Source organism: Chelonoidis abingdonii, chromosome 7 (assembly GCF_003597395.2).
Source record: "Chelonoidis abingdonii isolate Lonesome George chromosome 7, CheloAbing_2.0, whole genome shotgun sequence".
NCBI classification, from domain to species: Eukaryota; Metazoa; Chordata; order Testudines; family Testudinidae; genus Chelonoidis; species Chelonoidis abingdonii.
The window spans coordinates 90,358,199-90,375,433 of record NC_133775.1 but is presented as its reverse complement, the minus strand read 5'-3'; the positions used below and the strand labels follow the sequence as shown (position 1 = coordinate 90,375,433).

General features: G+C 46.2%; 1 protein-coding gene across 4 annotated transcripts in view; it reads right to left on the bottom strand.

Annotated features, from left to right (window-relative positions):
- Nucleotides 1-17,235, bottom strand: part of SH3PXD2B (SH3 and PX domains 2B) — a 124,570-nt gene that overhangs the window by 96,903 nt on the left and 10,432 nt on the right. For all 4 annotated transcript variants that reach the window (XM_032801487.2, XM_032801489.2, XM_032801488.2 and 1 more), the window contains one exon: nt 5,231-5,311. In XM_032801487.2, the coding sequence (XP_032657378.1) occupies nt 5,231-5,311 (81 nt within the window). The remainder of the gene's footprint in view (nt 1-5,230; nt 5,312-17,235) is intronic.

Here is a 17,235-nt window from a genome sequence, read left to right as displayed (position 1 = left end):
AAAGAAGTGGGCTGGAGCTTCTCCAGAACACAGTGCTGGAGGAATACCTCATGGGCACATTTAGATATAAATCCTTCTGTGTTGGTATACAAAAGACAACCATTTAGATATCTGGTTGCCATTCTTCATGCCTGTTAAAGTTTTCACCACCCTGTCTCCCAACCTTGATTAGTGTCCCAAATACCACTGGCACTATTACAAGCATCTGTGTTGTTGCCTGTATTTCCTGGGAACAGAGTCCCTCTGCCCCCAATAGCTCACATCTGGTGCACCAAGTGCTACCATAGGAACCTCAATCCTGTTAGAACAAAACCATTCCTCTGGCCAAAAAAGGCAGATTTGAGACTGTGGGGAATTCTAGTTAAGTTTTAATTTGATAGATACGGATCACTGGTCTACATGTCTAATGAAGAAGCTGATGACAAAAAAAAACCAAAAAAAAAAACAAAAAAAAAAAACACAAAAAACCCAAAACCCTACACCAGGTCTTACTATGAGATAGATCAGGAAACCTTAGGCCCACTTAGAAAACATAAACCCGTGTCTTTCACAGTGTTAGCAGAGTGTCTTCCATGCCTTTAAAGCTAATTTCCACAACACCAGGAAGTGAGAGAGATAGTAGGGAAGGAAGGAAAAATCACACTTGATTCAGCAGAAGTAAAAAGGAGTTATTGGTGCGTGGGGAAGGCAGTTTTTGTTTCCCTCCCCTTTCCAAAAGGCGAGCTTTAATCCCCACCCCATACTTTTGTAACTGCACTGTTCTTTACTCCTGGAGCAGCCTAGGGGGTGGAGGGAAAGAGGTCACACAGCTCTAGTTGCTATCCCAATGCAGGGGAAGACTGTGACCCTTCACCACCATTACTTCACATCCAGGTTACAAATAAGAATGCAAGACAAGCTACTAAAGAAAAGGGAAACAAGGTGGGTGGCAGTGACAGGTTGGCTGATGAGAACTCTGAAGACACTGTGCTTCTCCTATGCCATTCCATGCCCACCTGAGTTGAGATGGCCACATCTGCTTGGGTTTGGCAGGGAGCTGGGTCTTCCAGCATCAATGAAAGAGGAGAGGGTGAAATGAAGGATGTGACTGAGCTCCTGCACATGGTTTCCTGCCTAACAGCTGTTCTCTGTTTATTTACTTTGGTATTTCCTTGGTTACGCAAACAGCAGGCCACAGTTTAACCCCTGCATACACCAGCAGCTGTGCATTTGCTTCACGGTGAAGTCTGGTTTTGAAGTTTTTGTTGTTGAAGAATTGCCACTTTTAGGTCTGTTACTGAGTGATCAGAGAGCCTGAAGTGTTCTCCTTCTGGGTTTTGAATGTTAGGATTCCTGATGTCAGATGTGTGTCCATTTATTCTTTTCTGTAGAGACGGTCCAGTTTGGCCAATGTACACGGCCAAGGGGCGTTGCTGGCACATGATGGCATATATCACATTGGTAGATGTGCAGGTGAATGAGCCCCGGGTGGCGTGGCTGATGTGGTTAGGCCTTACGATGGCGTCCCTTCAATAGATATGTGGACAGTTAGCACTGGGGTTTGTAGCAGGATTTGGCTCCAACACATAGTCAACCTATGGAATTCATTGTCATGGGATGTTATGAAGGCCGAAACTATAATGGGGTTCAGAAAATAATTAGATAAGTTCATCATTGGCTGTTAGCCAAGATCGTCAGGGACACAACTAAATGTTCTGAATTTCCCCAGCCTCTGACTGCCAGAATCTGGGAGTCGGATGACAGGGGATGCATCACTTGATGATTACCTGTTCTGTTCATTCCCTCTGAAGTATCTGGCATTGGCCACTTTGGAACTGGGCTGGATTAAGGTTATGAGGGCCTAAGGCTAATGAGAGGGAAGGGCCCAAGTATGAATTACATATTGGATCTTTCAAAAGAACAGTCCAACCAAGGCTTTTGTAGTGACACCCTTGTTACATTAGGTCTGGTGTAGAATGAAGGGAGAGCTTTCTGTTTCGCTTGCATGTGTAAATCAAACAGACTGCCTTTTTTTTTTCCCCCCTCTTTCTCCTTAAGTGCTCAGAGTTTAGGGGAGGAAAGTGAATGAGATTCTGCTTATATCAGGTGTGAAAAAGCAGAAGGGACCACCAAAAAAAAAAAATGTATTCTTGTGCAAAAATCTTTTCTGCCTGAACTTGATAAGGCTACACAAGTGTAATTATCAGCAGGAATTGGCCTGGTTCTCATTCCCTTCTCAAATCACACACATTCCATGCTTACCCAACATATTCCACTTGGGAAAGAAGTTAATTTGAGTTTGGGCAGAAAAATGAGGACTAACTTTAGGTTTATTTAGCTTAAAGTTTTCGAATGAAACTCAAAATAAATCAAATGTGAGGTATTTTTATGATGGATTGAACTGCTAGAGAACCAGCAGATGAACAGAACCTGCCTTTAGCTCAGGGGTCGGCAACCTTTCAGAAGTGGTGTGCCAAATCTTCAGTTATTCACTCTAATTTAAGGTTTCACGTGCCAGTCATACATTTTAAGAAGATCTCTTTCTATAAGTCTATAATATATAACTAAACTATTGTTGTATGTAAAGTAAAGAAGGTTTTTAAAAGGTTTAGAAAGCTTCATTGAAAAATTAAATTTAAATGTAGAGCCCCCCGGACTGGTGGCCAGGACCCGGGCACCGTGAGTGCCACTGAAGATCAGCTCACGTGCTGCCTTTGGCACATTTGCCATAGGTTGCCTACCCCTGCTTTAGCCTATTCAGTCAGTCTCTCTCATAGCCTGCTAAGAAGGGGATTTAAAATCCTTGAAGGAGAGGGGATGGAGAAACCTACAACATTGTGTGTTGAGCTTCCTTCAGTGCTTTCGCAACCCCTTAAAAAGTACAAAGATGTGTTGGATAGTGGCAGTAGGCTGAGCATAAGGAAAGAACTTGGTTGCCTGTGCATCCCAGTACAGAAGAATACACCAAAGAAAAAAAATTGGATTCCTTTGATTTTTAGTACAGTTTAATACAGTATTGAACATGGTGCATTATAAATCTGAAGCCCCTCAATGGAAGGTTCTGTAAAAGTTAAAGTACTAGTATCCAGATTGGGATGTTTTGTTTCTCCTACAAATGTGTGGGAATTCATTCCTTATACATGGGAAGGGCAATAGTTCTGGCTGGAGCTGGATAGCGTGTGTGCAGGTTCTGTGCAAGCTTCCAACCCTACTGCTCTGGTACTGCCTCTTCCCCTGCCAACCCCTTGCCCTGCCCTCCCCTCATACAGGCACTGACCAGTTGTCCAGAAATGGGACCCAGTACACATACATAGAAGGTAACGGTCACTTAGGACCCAGGAGGCAGCCTCCTGGAGCTGCCTGCCAGCCTCAGCCAAGGAGAGGGACAGAGGGATCTTCCTCCCTCCCTGACAGCTAATCAGAGCTCCCGATAAATCGGGGATAGGGGTGCTGGGTGGGGAGACAATGCCAACAGCCACACCTGGCATGCGTTCCCATGGTAACTGGATTTTGTGTGTCCGGTCACCAGTGTGAACCGGATACCTGACAATTGTTCCTGCAGCACGGCGAGATGCAGACAGGAGGGACCAAGGCAGCAGACTGCTGGCTCGCTGCCGCCTGAGCTCCTTCCAAGCCACAGTGAGTCACTTTGCCTTTCCTGCTGGCAGGAATGCTCCAGCACGGCTGTGTGAGCAAGCTTGCTCCCCCTCACCTGGTCCCGGCCGCACCCCCTGCCTGACCAGTAGGGCCTAAGGCTAGAGCCTTATTTGCCTGCTGGTTAATCTGTCCCTGCTTCGGAAGACAGGATACTGGTCTAGTTGGACCAATGGTCCGACCCAGTATGGCTGTTCTTACCTCAATCCTCCTCTACTTCCAAAGGAGGCTTCCAACATTTTCACATGGATATATATCTATATAAAAAACAAAACAAAAAAACTGCCACTTGAGAGTCATTTTCCTGCTCCCCGTTCAGACTAAGCCTATTTCCAATGCTGATTGAGCTAGCATGCTAAAAACAGCAGTGTAGCTGTGACAACAAGGTCCGTCCACCTGTTGCCGAGCTGCCCCGAGTACAATCCTGTCTGAAAGCCTAGGAATGTACTCTGTGTGTTACAAATAGCAGTGTAGCTCTGGCAGTATGGACGATGGGATGGGTTAGTTGCCTTGTTGCTCACGCTGCTTAAGCTACACTGCTATTTGTAATGCACTAAATCAGAGCTAGTGCAGGTATGTCTACTCAAGCTGGAAATCACACCTTCCAGCTCCAGTGCAAACACACCCCATCTGTAATCTGTTAATTCAGTCACATCCCCAAAAGCCTCCAATTAGGATACGGTAACAATTTCTATGGAAAGCAACAAAGAGTCCTGTGGCACCTTAGAGACTAACAGACGTATTGGAGCATAAGCTTTCATGGGTGAATACCCACCTCGCCAGATGCAATTTCTATGGGAAGACATTGCATCAGTCAAAAATGGACATGGACCTCGTAGTCCAAGTCACAAGGAGACAGCCACAGATTATGAAGAATGGTGTTTACCATCCATAGTTGGCCAATGAAGGACATAAAGGCAGTAGAGAAGGCAAAGACATGAGCTTTCCATTCATCCAGAGTGAACATTCACCCTGAACAGGGCTGGAGCGAATTACAGTCTCAATTCAGAGTCCTGAAAAGGCACTGAGAAGCAACGTTAGTCTTTAGAACGTTCTCCCTTTAGAATTGGATTCCTGATAAAGTTCAGCAAGTGACCTTAACTCTCCCCAAATAGCAGCAAGAGGCCAGAGAGGGGAAACTGAAGTTTAGACATTAAAAGGATGATATCCCCAGACTGAACAATGTTATATGGACTTCTGGTAGGTAAAAGCTATTATCTCTGTACATCAGATATCTAATGAGGGAAACAGCAGAAAGACAATACTGGTACATGCAGAAGCTACAGGGCACCTGTCATAAAATTAGGAGTGTCTCCCTAACCCTCTGTCTGTTGTTTCTTAGCTACTTTAACCAACAGATGAAGTTGTATAAGCAACTCTGCACAGTTCAGCTACAAGGCAGTCTAGCCAATGGCTTGGTTTTCAAGGGCTTTTTTTTAAATGTAATATTTACACAAGACACATATTAGACTCCTAAATTAAAACATGACAAATCTTTGTATAATGCCAAAAAGGAATACAAAAATGTAGAATAACCTGTATGTCCTTGTATGGGAACCTCAAAATCAAAAAACACAAGGGATGGCAAGACTCTTACCTGCAGATCAAAGAACTTGCTGTACCGTCGATAAATGACTTCTGTGGAACCACTGGACCACATGACTTTGATTATATACACCTGTGGGGGACAGAGAAGGAGATTAGAGAAGAATGACATCAACAGGACAACCTGCACCATTCCTATAATATTGGAAGTTGGGGCAGCTTCCAGAGTCCGACTGGTAGATTCCAACACAGTAAAGCATCTCTATTAATAAAGGACTTAAGCACACACTTTAGTCCCACTGAAGTTAAACATGTGCTTCAAGTCCTTTCTTGCAATGGAGCTTAATGAATACTTTATCCAAAAAGACACCACAGAGAACAAAAATGTTCAGTTCACAATTGTGGCCCAGATGGTTCACTAGTGGCACACATGGGCATTAGTCACTGAAGAGATTTCAACAGTTCTGTAAGATCACATAAATATCAAACACAAAATAAAACAAAGTCACGTCACCACCAGACAGGTCAACAGTTAGTAGCTATACCATCATCCCAAGCATGGTCAAGGACACATCTACACCCACCTCCCTAGGCTTTGGAGCCTGAACTCCAGCTCCAGCCATAGCTTCAAAGTGCTGTTTACATAACACTTTTTAGTGTAGTAGAGCCTCACTAGCCCAAGTTACCTGATCTGGACTGGTAGGCTTGTTCCTGTGAACTCCAAAATGGTATGTAGGAATATTCTTAGTGCATTAAATGATCCTGAGAGTATTCTGCACCAAAAAATTCTGCACACAATATTTAAAAATTCTGCAAAATACTGCAAATTTTATTTGTCAAATAAATGTAGAGGCTCCAGCACAGCAGTGGGGTGCACAGGCCACAGGCTGCACAGAGGTGGGAGATCACTGTGCACCTCCCCCTGCCCCGGGACACGGACTCAAAGGTGAGGCTGCACCCAATCCTAACACAGTGCAAGGACCTGGCCCCTGCTCCAGAAACACCCCAGGGTCCTGCCCCTCTGTGTGGGCAGGCAGGCTCAGCAAGACAGGATCAAAGTGAGGAGGGATGCAGGTGTGGGTTGAGAGGTTTCTGTGGGTGGCTCAGTGGGGGAATCTGAGTACAACAGTAACAGGACTCCGCAGGGGAGTCCAGGTGAAGATGGTTGAGGCCGAGAGGCGGGTGGTGGTCTGGATGTGGGGGGGTATAGAGCTTGACAGGGAGTTCTGGGTATGGCAGGCTCAGTGGGGGGTCCAGATGGTGGGGGAATAGGGCTCAGTGGGATGGGGATCCAGATATAGCTGGTTGGGGCTTGGTTGGGTAGGGATCCAGGTGCAAGTGACTCACTGGGGTGGTCCAGGTGCAGGGGGAGTGGGGCTCATCAGGAGCAGGAGGTGAAGTTTGGCAGGAGGGTCTGGATGCATGGGGGTTGAGCAGATGCAGGAGCAGCTCCCTGTACAGGAATCCCTCTCCCTCCAACTGAGGAGCAATGGGTGCAGGAAGTGAGGCGGGGGGAGGGGAAGAAGAGGAGCTTGCAGAGCTTCCTGCAACCAGGAGAGAAATCTGGGAGTGGGTCTGACCTGGCCTCAGATGCCATGCCGGGAAAAAGGAAGTCCTGTCCTCCCCAGCCCAGCCGGGACTAGCAGCTGAGCCTGGCACAGGGTAGGAGCCACCAGCTGGATCTTCCCCACTCCTGCCTCCTGCCCCACAGTGATTTACCTTTCTGCCAGCTGCCCTGGGTACCCAAAACATACTGCTGGGGAGGGTTGTATGACCACTCTTGTGACCTCCCCTTGCTTCCCCATCAGAAATTCATTTTTCTGAAGGGAAGCAAAGAAATCTGTGGGGGACATAAATTCTGTGCATGTGCAGTGGCGCAGAATTCCGGGGAGCGCGGGAGAAATAGTACAGCACAGAGTTGTAGCCTGTTGAGTTCTCATGATCCCAGTAAGTTCAGAGATCGCTTTGCATTTCCTCTAATGGCTCTGAATGCCTTGAGGTTTGGTTTATTTTTGACTTGTTTTAGGTCAGTTATCTTCTTGTTCTATAAAGCAATCTGTAATTAATTCCTGTAATTGTAGGTTATTCAAGGTCCCGGTGATGAACCACAGGTTTTTAATTGGTAATGAATGCAAAAAATAAACAATTTTGATTCATCTGCTGTGGCTGAAGGCAGACAAATAATGGAATTAAATGATGGTGTCTGAGGAATCTTCCTCATGTTCTCCGGATATGGGATTTCACTCCAATGCATTTTTAAGAAAAAAGTCACAGATCAACCCAAAATTTACCTGACTTCTCCTTCCCTCCTCTATACACTAATGAATTGAGTAGCATGTTATCAGCACTAACGCCCCTTACTGGATGGAATCAGAACTGAAAATCGTGCCTAAATTTATAGACTACACTAGCAGTGGCCCTCAGGGGCGGCTCTAGACATTTCACCGCCCCAAGCATGGAACCATGCTGCGGGGGGCGCTCTGCCGCTCGCTGGTCTCATGGCTCCAGTGGGCCTCCCACAGGCGTGCCTGTGGAGGGTCCACTGGTCCCGTGGCTTCGAGGTCCTGCGGGAGGTCCACCGGAGCTGCGGGACCAGAGGCCCTCCGCAGGCATGCTGCCTAAGGCACCCTGCCTGCCGCCCTCCCAGCGACCAGCAGAGCGCCCCCCGCGGCATGCCACTCCAAGCACGCGCTTGGCGTGCTGGGGCCTGGAGCCGCCCCTGGTGGCCCTCAACCTTCCCAGACTACTGTACACCTTTCAGGAGTCTGATTTGTACCCCAAAGTTTCACCTCACTTAAAAAACAACTTCCTTACAAAAAATCAGAAAAATTTTTTTTAAAAAGCATCACAGCACACGATTACTGAAAAATTGCTTACTTTCTCATTTTTACCACATAATTATAAAATAAATCAATTGGAATATAAATATTCTACTTATATTTCAGTGTATAGTCTATAGAGCAGTACAAACAAGTCATTGTCTGTATGAAATTTTAGTTTGTACTTACTTCCCTAGTGCATTTTATGTAGCCTGTTGTAAAACTAGGTAAATATCTAGATGAGCTGATGTACCCCATGGAAGACCTCTGCGTAACTCCAAGAGTACATGTACCTGTGGTTGAGAACCACTGGACTTGAGCAACCAAGTTTCACCTCTGGTGATACCATGAAGAGCTGAGTGGCCCTAGAATGCAGAATCTGTGACAGCTATAAAGGTCTTGATGGACTCAGATTGGTCAACATAGGTTTACAATGTCTAGGTCAGGGATCCCCAACATGGTGCCCGTGGGCGCCATGGTGCCCGCCGGGGTGTCTAAGTGCACCCGTGTACTGGCTGGCGGATAAGCATCCGCCAAAATGCCGCCAACAAGCAGCGTCATCCAGAGGTGTCATCGCTGAAATGCCACTGGATTTTCAGTGGTATGTCAGCGGCGACACTTCTGGATGACGCTGCTCATCAGCAGCATTGTCGGTGGAATTTCAGTGGATCCTCCGTGGCTCGTCGTCTGGCGGGTGCCAGACGAAAAACATTGGGGACCACTGGTCTAGGTAATCCACTGGTCTAGGTAATCCTCTCCCCACATCCAAGGAAAAGAGTGCTTTCCCCTTACAACTCTCAGTTCCAGCCTACCAGCCAGTACATTGCAGTGAGCACCTTTCACTGGTCAGTGTCATCCAACTTGAACAAAATCAGAACAGAGCATGTATCTTTCTGGCCAACAAAGCGTTAAGCCTCCTCCAGAACACTTCCAAGCTGCTTTTAGCTTCCCACCAGGGTCTGCAAGGCAGCCAGTATGACATCATTTAGGTTGGAGGCTCTGCTAATATCCCAGCTCACATCCATTCCACAGCATTTCACAGCGTTATATCACTGCTGGCTGCCTGCCTGGAGAAAGCCTGCCAGTGGGGCAGGAAGAAAAGCCAATTTTTCTCCATTGTTTATTCCTATCCTGCCTTTATTTTGGAGTCAACAGTTATTTCACTGGGATGTTAATCAGGTCATTCAAAGCAATTTACTAGAGCCCAAGTGAATTTAAAACTCAGAAGGGAGATAAGCCAAGAGCTTTGGGTGGGTGAGGGCGCTAAAGGCTTTGCAATTAAGAGGATAGTAATATTTTTCCCTACTCCCCAATTCCCTCGTTTTGTTTAAGTGCTCATCTTACTGGACACACCTGTATAACTGAAGTTTACATGTTCCATTTAATAGTAGGACAGTCCTACATGGCAACCCCTGTCCCCAGTTCAATCAACAATTTGCAGAAAAAGAAAATTCTAAATATCTGTGGAAAATGCTGCTTCATCAGCTTCCCAGCAGGGAGATGGCTTTAGAGCTTTTCCCTTGTGAATATTTCCCCCTTCATGCCAAGGGTCCCATGTTGCTGACACATTCTCTTAGCTGAGAAATGCATGTTACTCTCTTCAGACCCTACCTTATACCCCTCCTGTGGGCTATGCAAGTTCTAGGTCCACAGAATTCACATGCCCACAAGGAGAAGTCTGAGTGGATTCAGTCTCAGCCACAGTGAAGTCACCAACAGTGCCATGCGAGGAACAGAAGAGAGAGGGAAACAGACAACTCAACTCAGTGGAAAATGTTCAGTAAGGACAACCCTGCCCTGGCTTGTTGGGTGTGGAAGTGGACGGAATTACTTAATAGGTCTTCTCCATACCTAATTTCTATGATCCTATGAAAACAGGATATCAAAACTAGCACCACCCCTTTCCCAATGGAAACAGAGGCTCCTCAAGGAGCGGTCTTACTGGGACTGCAACCAGCTCTCCTCTATTTCTCTGCACCCACCCAAAGTGCTCCATCCCACAGTGACAAGCACAGCTGGGCTAAGCAGCAGAGAGGAGGGGGGAAAGTCCAAAGCTCAGTTCCAACTTGCTCATTTCCTAGAGGGGTGGGGAGACTAGAGCAAACAGTGAGGAAGCCAGAAGGGGGCTGCACCACGTGCAATGGCCAGCAGCCAAGAGTAATAGTCCCAGTGATCTAAATATTTACAGGCCTTCCCAGGCCAACAGCAGGGTGTGCACAGGAGAAAGAAACTAGCTGATGCTGTGAAACCTGGGAACTGACAGTTCCTCTTAGAAAAGGATTCCTTATTCTTCCTCAGTCCCAACCCAATATCGCTAGAAAGCACAAGCACCACCCTCCCATCCAGACCGCTGTATACATCAGCTGTACTAAACTTCAATTACGTCCGATGCTCAGGCACAAAAATCTAGCGTTGGCATAAGCAAGCATGACTGAGAGTTGTGTCCCCTTACACCACAGCTTAATTGGACCCCAAGACCCATAAAGGAGCAAAGGAACTTCTAGGCTGTGCTCATGAGATCTGTAAAAACACCAGTCATGGCAAGATCCCTGCCAGGAGGAGGAACAGATAGTGTGGGTGCACAGCACCTCACACGCTATATATGAATAAACAGAAGAGACCTCTAGGCTCAAGATGGTTCATGGCCTCAGATCCATTCTAGAGTAGAGGCAGCACGGACTCTGTCTTTTCAGATATACTCCCCATTCCAAAGACAGGGAGGTAGGTCTTCCCTCCAGCTCCATGTTGATTTTGCTGGGCTGCGAAGGGTTTAGAAGTCACAATGGCTGCTACCATGGCACAAATGGGACCTTGTTGAAATACAGAAGCAGAGAGCACTGTATGTTGAAGTCACTCAACAGCACAGCTGATGTGAACCTTACAGAACAGAGCTCAGCCAGATCCTTGCCCAACTAATCCGACCTTCTGCTTGCTCTCACTCCCTTGTGTGCTGAATGCTAAATAACCTTTTACACAAATTGGAGCGAGACAGACATGAGATTCCGGTCCCTCTGACAATCACACCTATGACTTGGCTCCTCCAAACCTCCCATGGAGCACAGAATTAAGGGTACCAACTTCTTAAAAGTTACTGAACAAGACTGGTGAGAGGCATATTGGGCCAACAGAAACCTTTGAGGCAGTATTTCCAGCTAACAGATATTTCTGTATCTATCAAGCCTGCTCCAACTGATCAAAGAAGCGAGAGATGGAAAAAGACCTATTAAGTCATCTTGTGCATCCCGCTGAGTAGTGCGGGATTGTCCCTACAGAGACTCTCTCATATGACCTCCTGCATATCACACACAATCCCTTCCACCCCTCTGTATTCCTCCAGGTGGAGCTCAAAACAAGAACATGCCAGTGGAAAGTGGGACCACCCCCACCCCACCCCCACCCCCGAGAACTGCCAACAAAAATGACAAGTTACTAGAGAGATGCAAATGGAATTTGGCCAACCATAACAGAGCTGTCAATGAACGCTGCCAGTCAAATATGTTAGAAATGACTCTAGCAACTGGAGGGGAAACATGCTGGCAAGTTATAGTGAATCAAATGCCTTCCTCCAACCCAGAGGGAGATCCACCCCCCCAATAGGAGCATACAGCAAGAATGAGGAAAACATTAGCCAGATCTGCTTGAAATGGTACCCACCAGAAGTAGCATCACACAGTAACTGAGAACTTCCTCAGCTGACTTCAAATGGCACAGAATCATCAGAAAAGCAGAATGGATGTAACTATGAAAATCCCAAAGGAAAAAAATCAGAAGCAGCCAAGCGATCCCAAAGTCCAGCACTGAGAATGGAGGGGGTTTAGCATTTGATCAGGAATTCAGTTCAAATTTTGTCTCTTCATGGCATGTTCAGCCCAAATTCCCACCCCAACCCCAGCCCCATGTTCAAAGAAATTAAACACCCAGGGAGCATTGTCTGAAGCTGGGATTATTATTTTAGAGACAGCTGGAGCAGGCTCTTTGCATCGCCAGAAACTACACATTTGATAATTAATATTCCTTGAACTCCTGAAGTAGCTGAAGACCATAAAGCACTTTACAAACATTACGTCTCACATATTGCCTAAGACATGTTCCCCAATTTATAAATGGAGGCTAATGGAGACAGACAGTATAAGTGATTTGCTTAAGGTCATTCAATGAATCAGTGACTGAATGAAGAATAGAGCCAAGGAATCTTGATTCCCAAGTCCCTCGTCAAAACACCAAACTACACTCATTCACTGGAGTTACTACGCATTACATTTGACTCTAGGAGTCTCTGCGGCAGTCCTCACCTAAGCCTGAAAAGGGGATATAAAGCACACGCACCACGTATCAGGCTGGATCTCTCAAGCGCTGAGCCAAAAGACAGAAGTCACAGTAGAACATACAGCACCAGTAACAAGAATTCTCCCTTAGACGTACCTTTCTTAGACAGTGCCCAAGAGACAGGTGGCTACAGACATGGCTCCCTACAGGATTCAGGCTGAGTCCTAATTTCATAAAGCCCCCGTCCCCAAACTCACCTTTGCCACGATGGGCCAAAATATAGCCTCAGGGTAGCTGCATTTTAGGAAGTTCTTGTGTCCCTAAACTCATACTACAGGTCTCAGAGGGGAACAGGAGCAGGCCACTTGGATGCAGTCTTCACTATGTCCCTGCATAGAAATGCAGGATTAAGATCTACTTTATGCATGCTAGGTGTGATCATCTGGCTCATGACAAGATGCCCATGAGTTAACTGGGTGTCCCTCATCTATGCTCCCATTTGGGCACAATCCTTAGTTTCTTCAGAGAGAGGCAAAGATACTTCCTTCATCATTTATTAGAGCCACATACAGTTACTAATGGAGAAGACACTTGCTGAGACTGCATATTTCTGCTGAGTCAATCTACTCCATCTCTTATACTGTGCCCATCACTGAGATATCCCAGAGTCTAAGTGACTAGCACTCTATGCCAATGACTTGCAGCTGCATCTATAGGAGACAGTGATCACTACCTCACTTGTGCATGCCAGAGTAATCCCATCAGCACCAAAAACCAGAGATCACTTGGCCCTGAGTACCACACACAGTATCAGAATAACCTCACATCTCTCCTCACACCCCCAAACGCCTGCAGCCAGATCCAAATGCAAAGCACTGTGTTTCTTCCCTTGTCCTTAGAGAGGTTTAGGGCAGCAATACATTTAGGGTTTATCTTCACTGCATTGTTAGCTGATGGTAGAACTCTAGTTTTGTCCCTAACCTGACTCCCATCCACACACAAAAATCTCTAGTTGGAGCTAGCTGGCCCATGGAGGGGTGAAGCTGGGGTGATGCTGAGGCTGGAGCAAGAAATGCAGCAGGGATGCACCAGCTTGAGTTACAACTCATCAGCTGCTAATCCAATCATTAAATAGCTCCAATGTAGATTCTCAGTGTGGTTGCTCTCACAGCAGCTAGCTGGAGTGGAGTAACTTGAGTGCACTAACTTAAGCTACCCGTTGCAGTAAAGAAAAGCCCTTAGGAGAGGTTTCTTGTGCCTATTTTCTTCTTCACCCATCAAGACTCTTACAATGTAGTGCTTCCATACTGTAATGAACAAACTGGCCAGTGTTTAAGTAGGTTTTTGCCCTCTACTGCACAGAACCAGTGCTGCTCAGCTGTGAGACATAGCCCTTATGCTGCTAATAGAGATTCTTCCTGAGTTCAAGTGATAGGGGCCTGTGTGTTTCAAGCAGAGAGGAAAATGTTCTCTCCCTATGGCTGCTGTGAAATTCTGAGTGGCCATGCTCTGTACTGTGCTGCACACTCTGAAGTCACAGGTGACCGCAGATTTGTCACAATCTAATACTGGCCGCTGAATGAACAGAGTCCCTCCAAATTCATTCCATGCCACTCAAGAGGCACAGTAATCATTTACATCACAAAACAGGAAAATGCCACTGACACCTGGATACAATTTCCTGGATTGGGCTCCTAGAAGTTTGGAGCTGTCACCGGTAAGAGTGTCAGTGTCGGTCCACAGACACTCAGCACAGTTACTAACACAAAGCCAGATATAACACCTCCATCAGAGAGCAGCTGTCTGCAGAGTGATTTCAAATGGGTTTGAGCCTGTGTGGTCCTACGTCCAGAGAGACACTATGTACAATAAAGCCCTCTATGGAAAAATCCACATCTCTTTCTCCAGCAGATGAAAAAGGGATCAGCCCCTTCACTGCCTCCTCCCACCCCAAACACAGAGAGACAATGCTACAGGCTTATCTCTGGGAATGTTGACTTGTTCTGCACTCCTAGAAAGCAGTGGAGTGAAATAATCTCAAGGGGCTGGGGAACCAAACCAACTGAGAGAACTGACCAAAACAGAGCAGGGGTTAACAGAAAAGATGAAGGAGCAGGCAAATTCTAAGAAGAAAAGAAAGAGAAGGGAGGTGACTGGAAACAAAGAAAATTCTTGGCTGTGCGCTGCTTGTTTTTGGCCCCTGTCCACTGGTTTCCGAGTCCTTTTCCACAGCAGGAGTGCAGGGCTGTGGAGGGGAAAGTGGAGATCTCGCTAGCTTTCATGCTGCAGGACAGTTGAGAAGCCCGTTAGGTCCCTCTCTGGGCCAGCGTCAGGCCAGGATAGGGGAGACAATCTGACAGCTCCATTTACTGGCATGCTTGGCTGGCTTTGGAAGCTTTGCTATTCCCTCGCGCCTGCACAGCCTGTTTCACGAGCCAAGCAAGCGAGAAGCACAGACGTTCGGTTCTGGGTCAGGCGGCAAAGACAGCACCGGTGGGGAGCAGAGAGGAATACTTCCCAGCAACAACTGCAGGGCATCTTGATCCTCAACGTTCATGTTTAATTTAGACCTAATTTAGCTGGAGATAGGGTAGCAGCAGCGTCAATGCTGCAGGATAGTGGCGTAGGGAGTAATCAGGAGACCATGGAATGAAGATGGGACACAGCACAGTAAGAAGTAGGAGGAGACATTGATGAGGATGGAGAAAGTAGTACCACAGCATGCCATCAAGGGAAAGCAATCTAATTGCCCACTTACCCCAGAGTCTGCTGGACTATATATCAAACACTAAAGTGCTTGGATTCACCCCTGTTACAATGCTCTGTTATCTCCCAAAGAGCGCCAGATCTCCACATTTTGCTGCTTTATAGACCAGATGGGGTGAGGCATTGTCCAAGTGAAAGGAAAAGGAACAGCTGGTCTGAAAAGCATATGCATGCATACTCTGATCAGAGACCCTGCTTCCTGGGCTTCCCTCACCCTTTAGGCAAAGATTCCTCAATCCCGAGACACATGCACTGGTTTGTTTGCTATGAGTCGCACAGAGGTCAAACATTTGGGTTCTCTTGTTTCCCCATTTCCCAGTGCTACATGGAACAGATGAAAGATAGAGCTCCCCTCTCAAAGGCAGGCAGGGCAGGACCCTTGATTCAAAGATTTAATGTCCTTGTCTCTTCCAAATAATTTTGTAACTGCAATTTAACATGAAAGCTACTAACTAATTCTGTTTCTAGACCCAAACACAGAGCTTTCCCAATAACTTCCAAAGGGTATGTCTTTGACTGAGCTGACTTGCTAAAAATAGCAATGTGGCAGTGACAGCTCAGGCAGCAGCACAAACTAGCCACCCCAGCACAGATACCTGGGGAACTAACCCAATGCTGCTGTGGTTACACTGCTATATTTAGCGAGCTAACTTGATCAAAGCTAGCGCAGGTATCTCTATGTGTGCTGCAATTACATCTCCTGATTGCAGTGTATGCATAATCTGTGTAACCACAGGCAGAATTTGGTCCTTTACAGTTCATAGAAGATTAGGGTTGGAAGGGACCTCAGAAGGTCATCTAGTCCAACCCCCTGCTCAAAGCAGGACTGATCCCCAGACAGATTTTTACCCCAGTTCCCTAAATGACCCCCTCAAGGACTGAACTCACAACCCTGGGTTTAGCAGGCCAATACTCAAACCACTGAGCTATCCCTATACCTACTGAAGCTTTAAGAGAGTTTTGTTGTGTTAGGGTATTTTAGGTAGTCAGTGTTAAGCTATACAGATAGGGAAACCAAAACTAGTAGTACTTTGAATTTCTATAGTGTCTTTCAGGACCCAAAAGCACTTCACAAACATTAATACATTAATTAAGCCTCAGTCCCTAGGGGAAGGCAGGTAAGGACATGAACAGATCACTGCAGCAGGACATAGCAGTCATTTAACACCACACAACAGACTAGGACAGAAAGTAAAGATGTGTCCAACCTCCGTGAACTTTGGGGAAAGCCTGTGCTCCAATGGTTTCAAATGTTTTGCCCTGAGACCACGTCTAACAGAAAAAGAGCAGCATCACAGCCAATTGAAAAGAAATGTCACATTTTGCAATGACACCACAGCTGAAGGCAACACAGGAAGTTGCTAAAGGACCTTCTAGGAAGTTGTGATGGAAAGGACCTTTGAACCATCCCTTGCCCTTGTCCTTGTCCTTTACCAGGATCAGCCTGCCTGCCAGCAGTAACCCCTTGAGTGAAGAAGCTTTTCCTAACATGGAGAATCAAACCCTCTGCTTTCCCAGTTTTTATTCTGTAATGAAAATCCTAGTTTCCTGTGTGACCCCTGGGTGGATTCCTTACCAATAAGTCACTGTTCAACCACATATTTCCCCAGACTAAGCCTACCCTCCTTAAGCCTTTCCTCATAGGACATTCCAGCCATACCCCAAGTAAGTATGGTCATTCTCTAGAGGATTCTAAGACTTCCAATGCCCTTTTAAAGCTACACAGCCAATATGGTTAAAAAGTAATCCAACTATACATGGTGACTATGGATGCTATCCAACTGATCAAGTTTGAACCACAAATTCTTTATTTCAAAGCTCAATGGGCACAAGCTGTCCAGACTGCCACTTCTATTTCTGCAGGTGGCATCTTCTGTTGAAGACACTTGAGCAGCCCATAAGTTATTGTGATTCTTTGGATCACCAGTCCCTTGGTTCAAAGAAGTCAACATTCCTTCTTTAATGATTCTAGATCTGGTTTCGGATTAGTGTTATGCATATTTTATTTGGCAAATGAAGCTACTAGTAGCTGGTTCACAGTATATGGTAGAAGCCTTGCAGAAAACATACCTACTAAAGAGTCCGGGCTTTAGAACCAAACATAAATTTACCTTAAAAATCATTTTTAGTACAACATGGGAAAAAATCCTATGGATTCTAAACATCCAGGGCCAGACTTTCAAAAAGTACATGCACAAATTTGTCT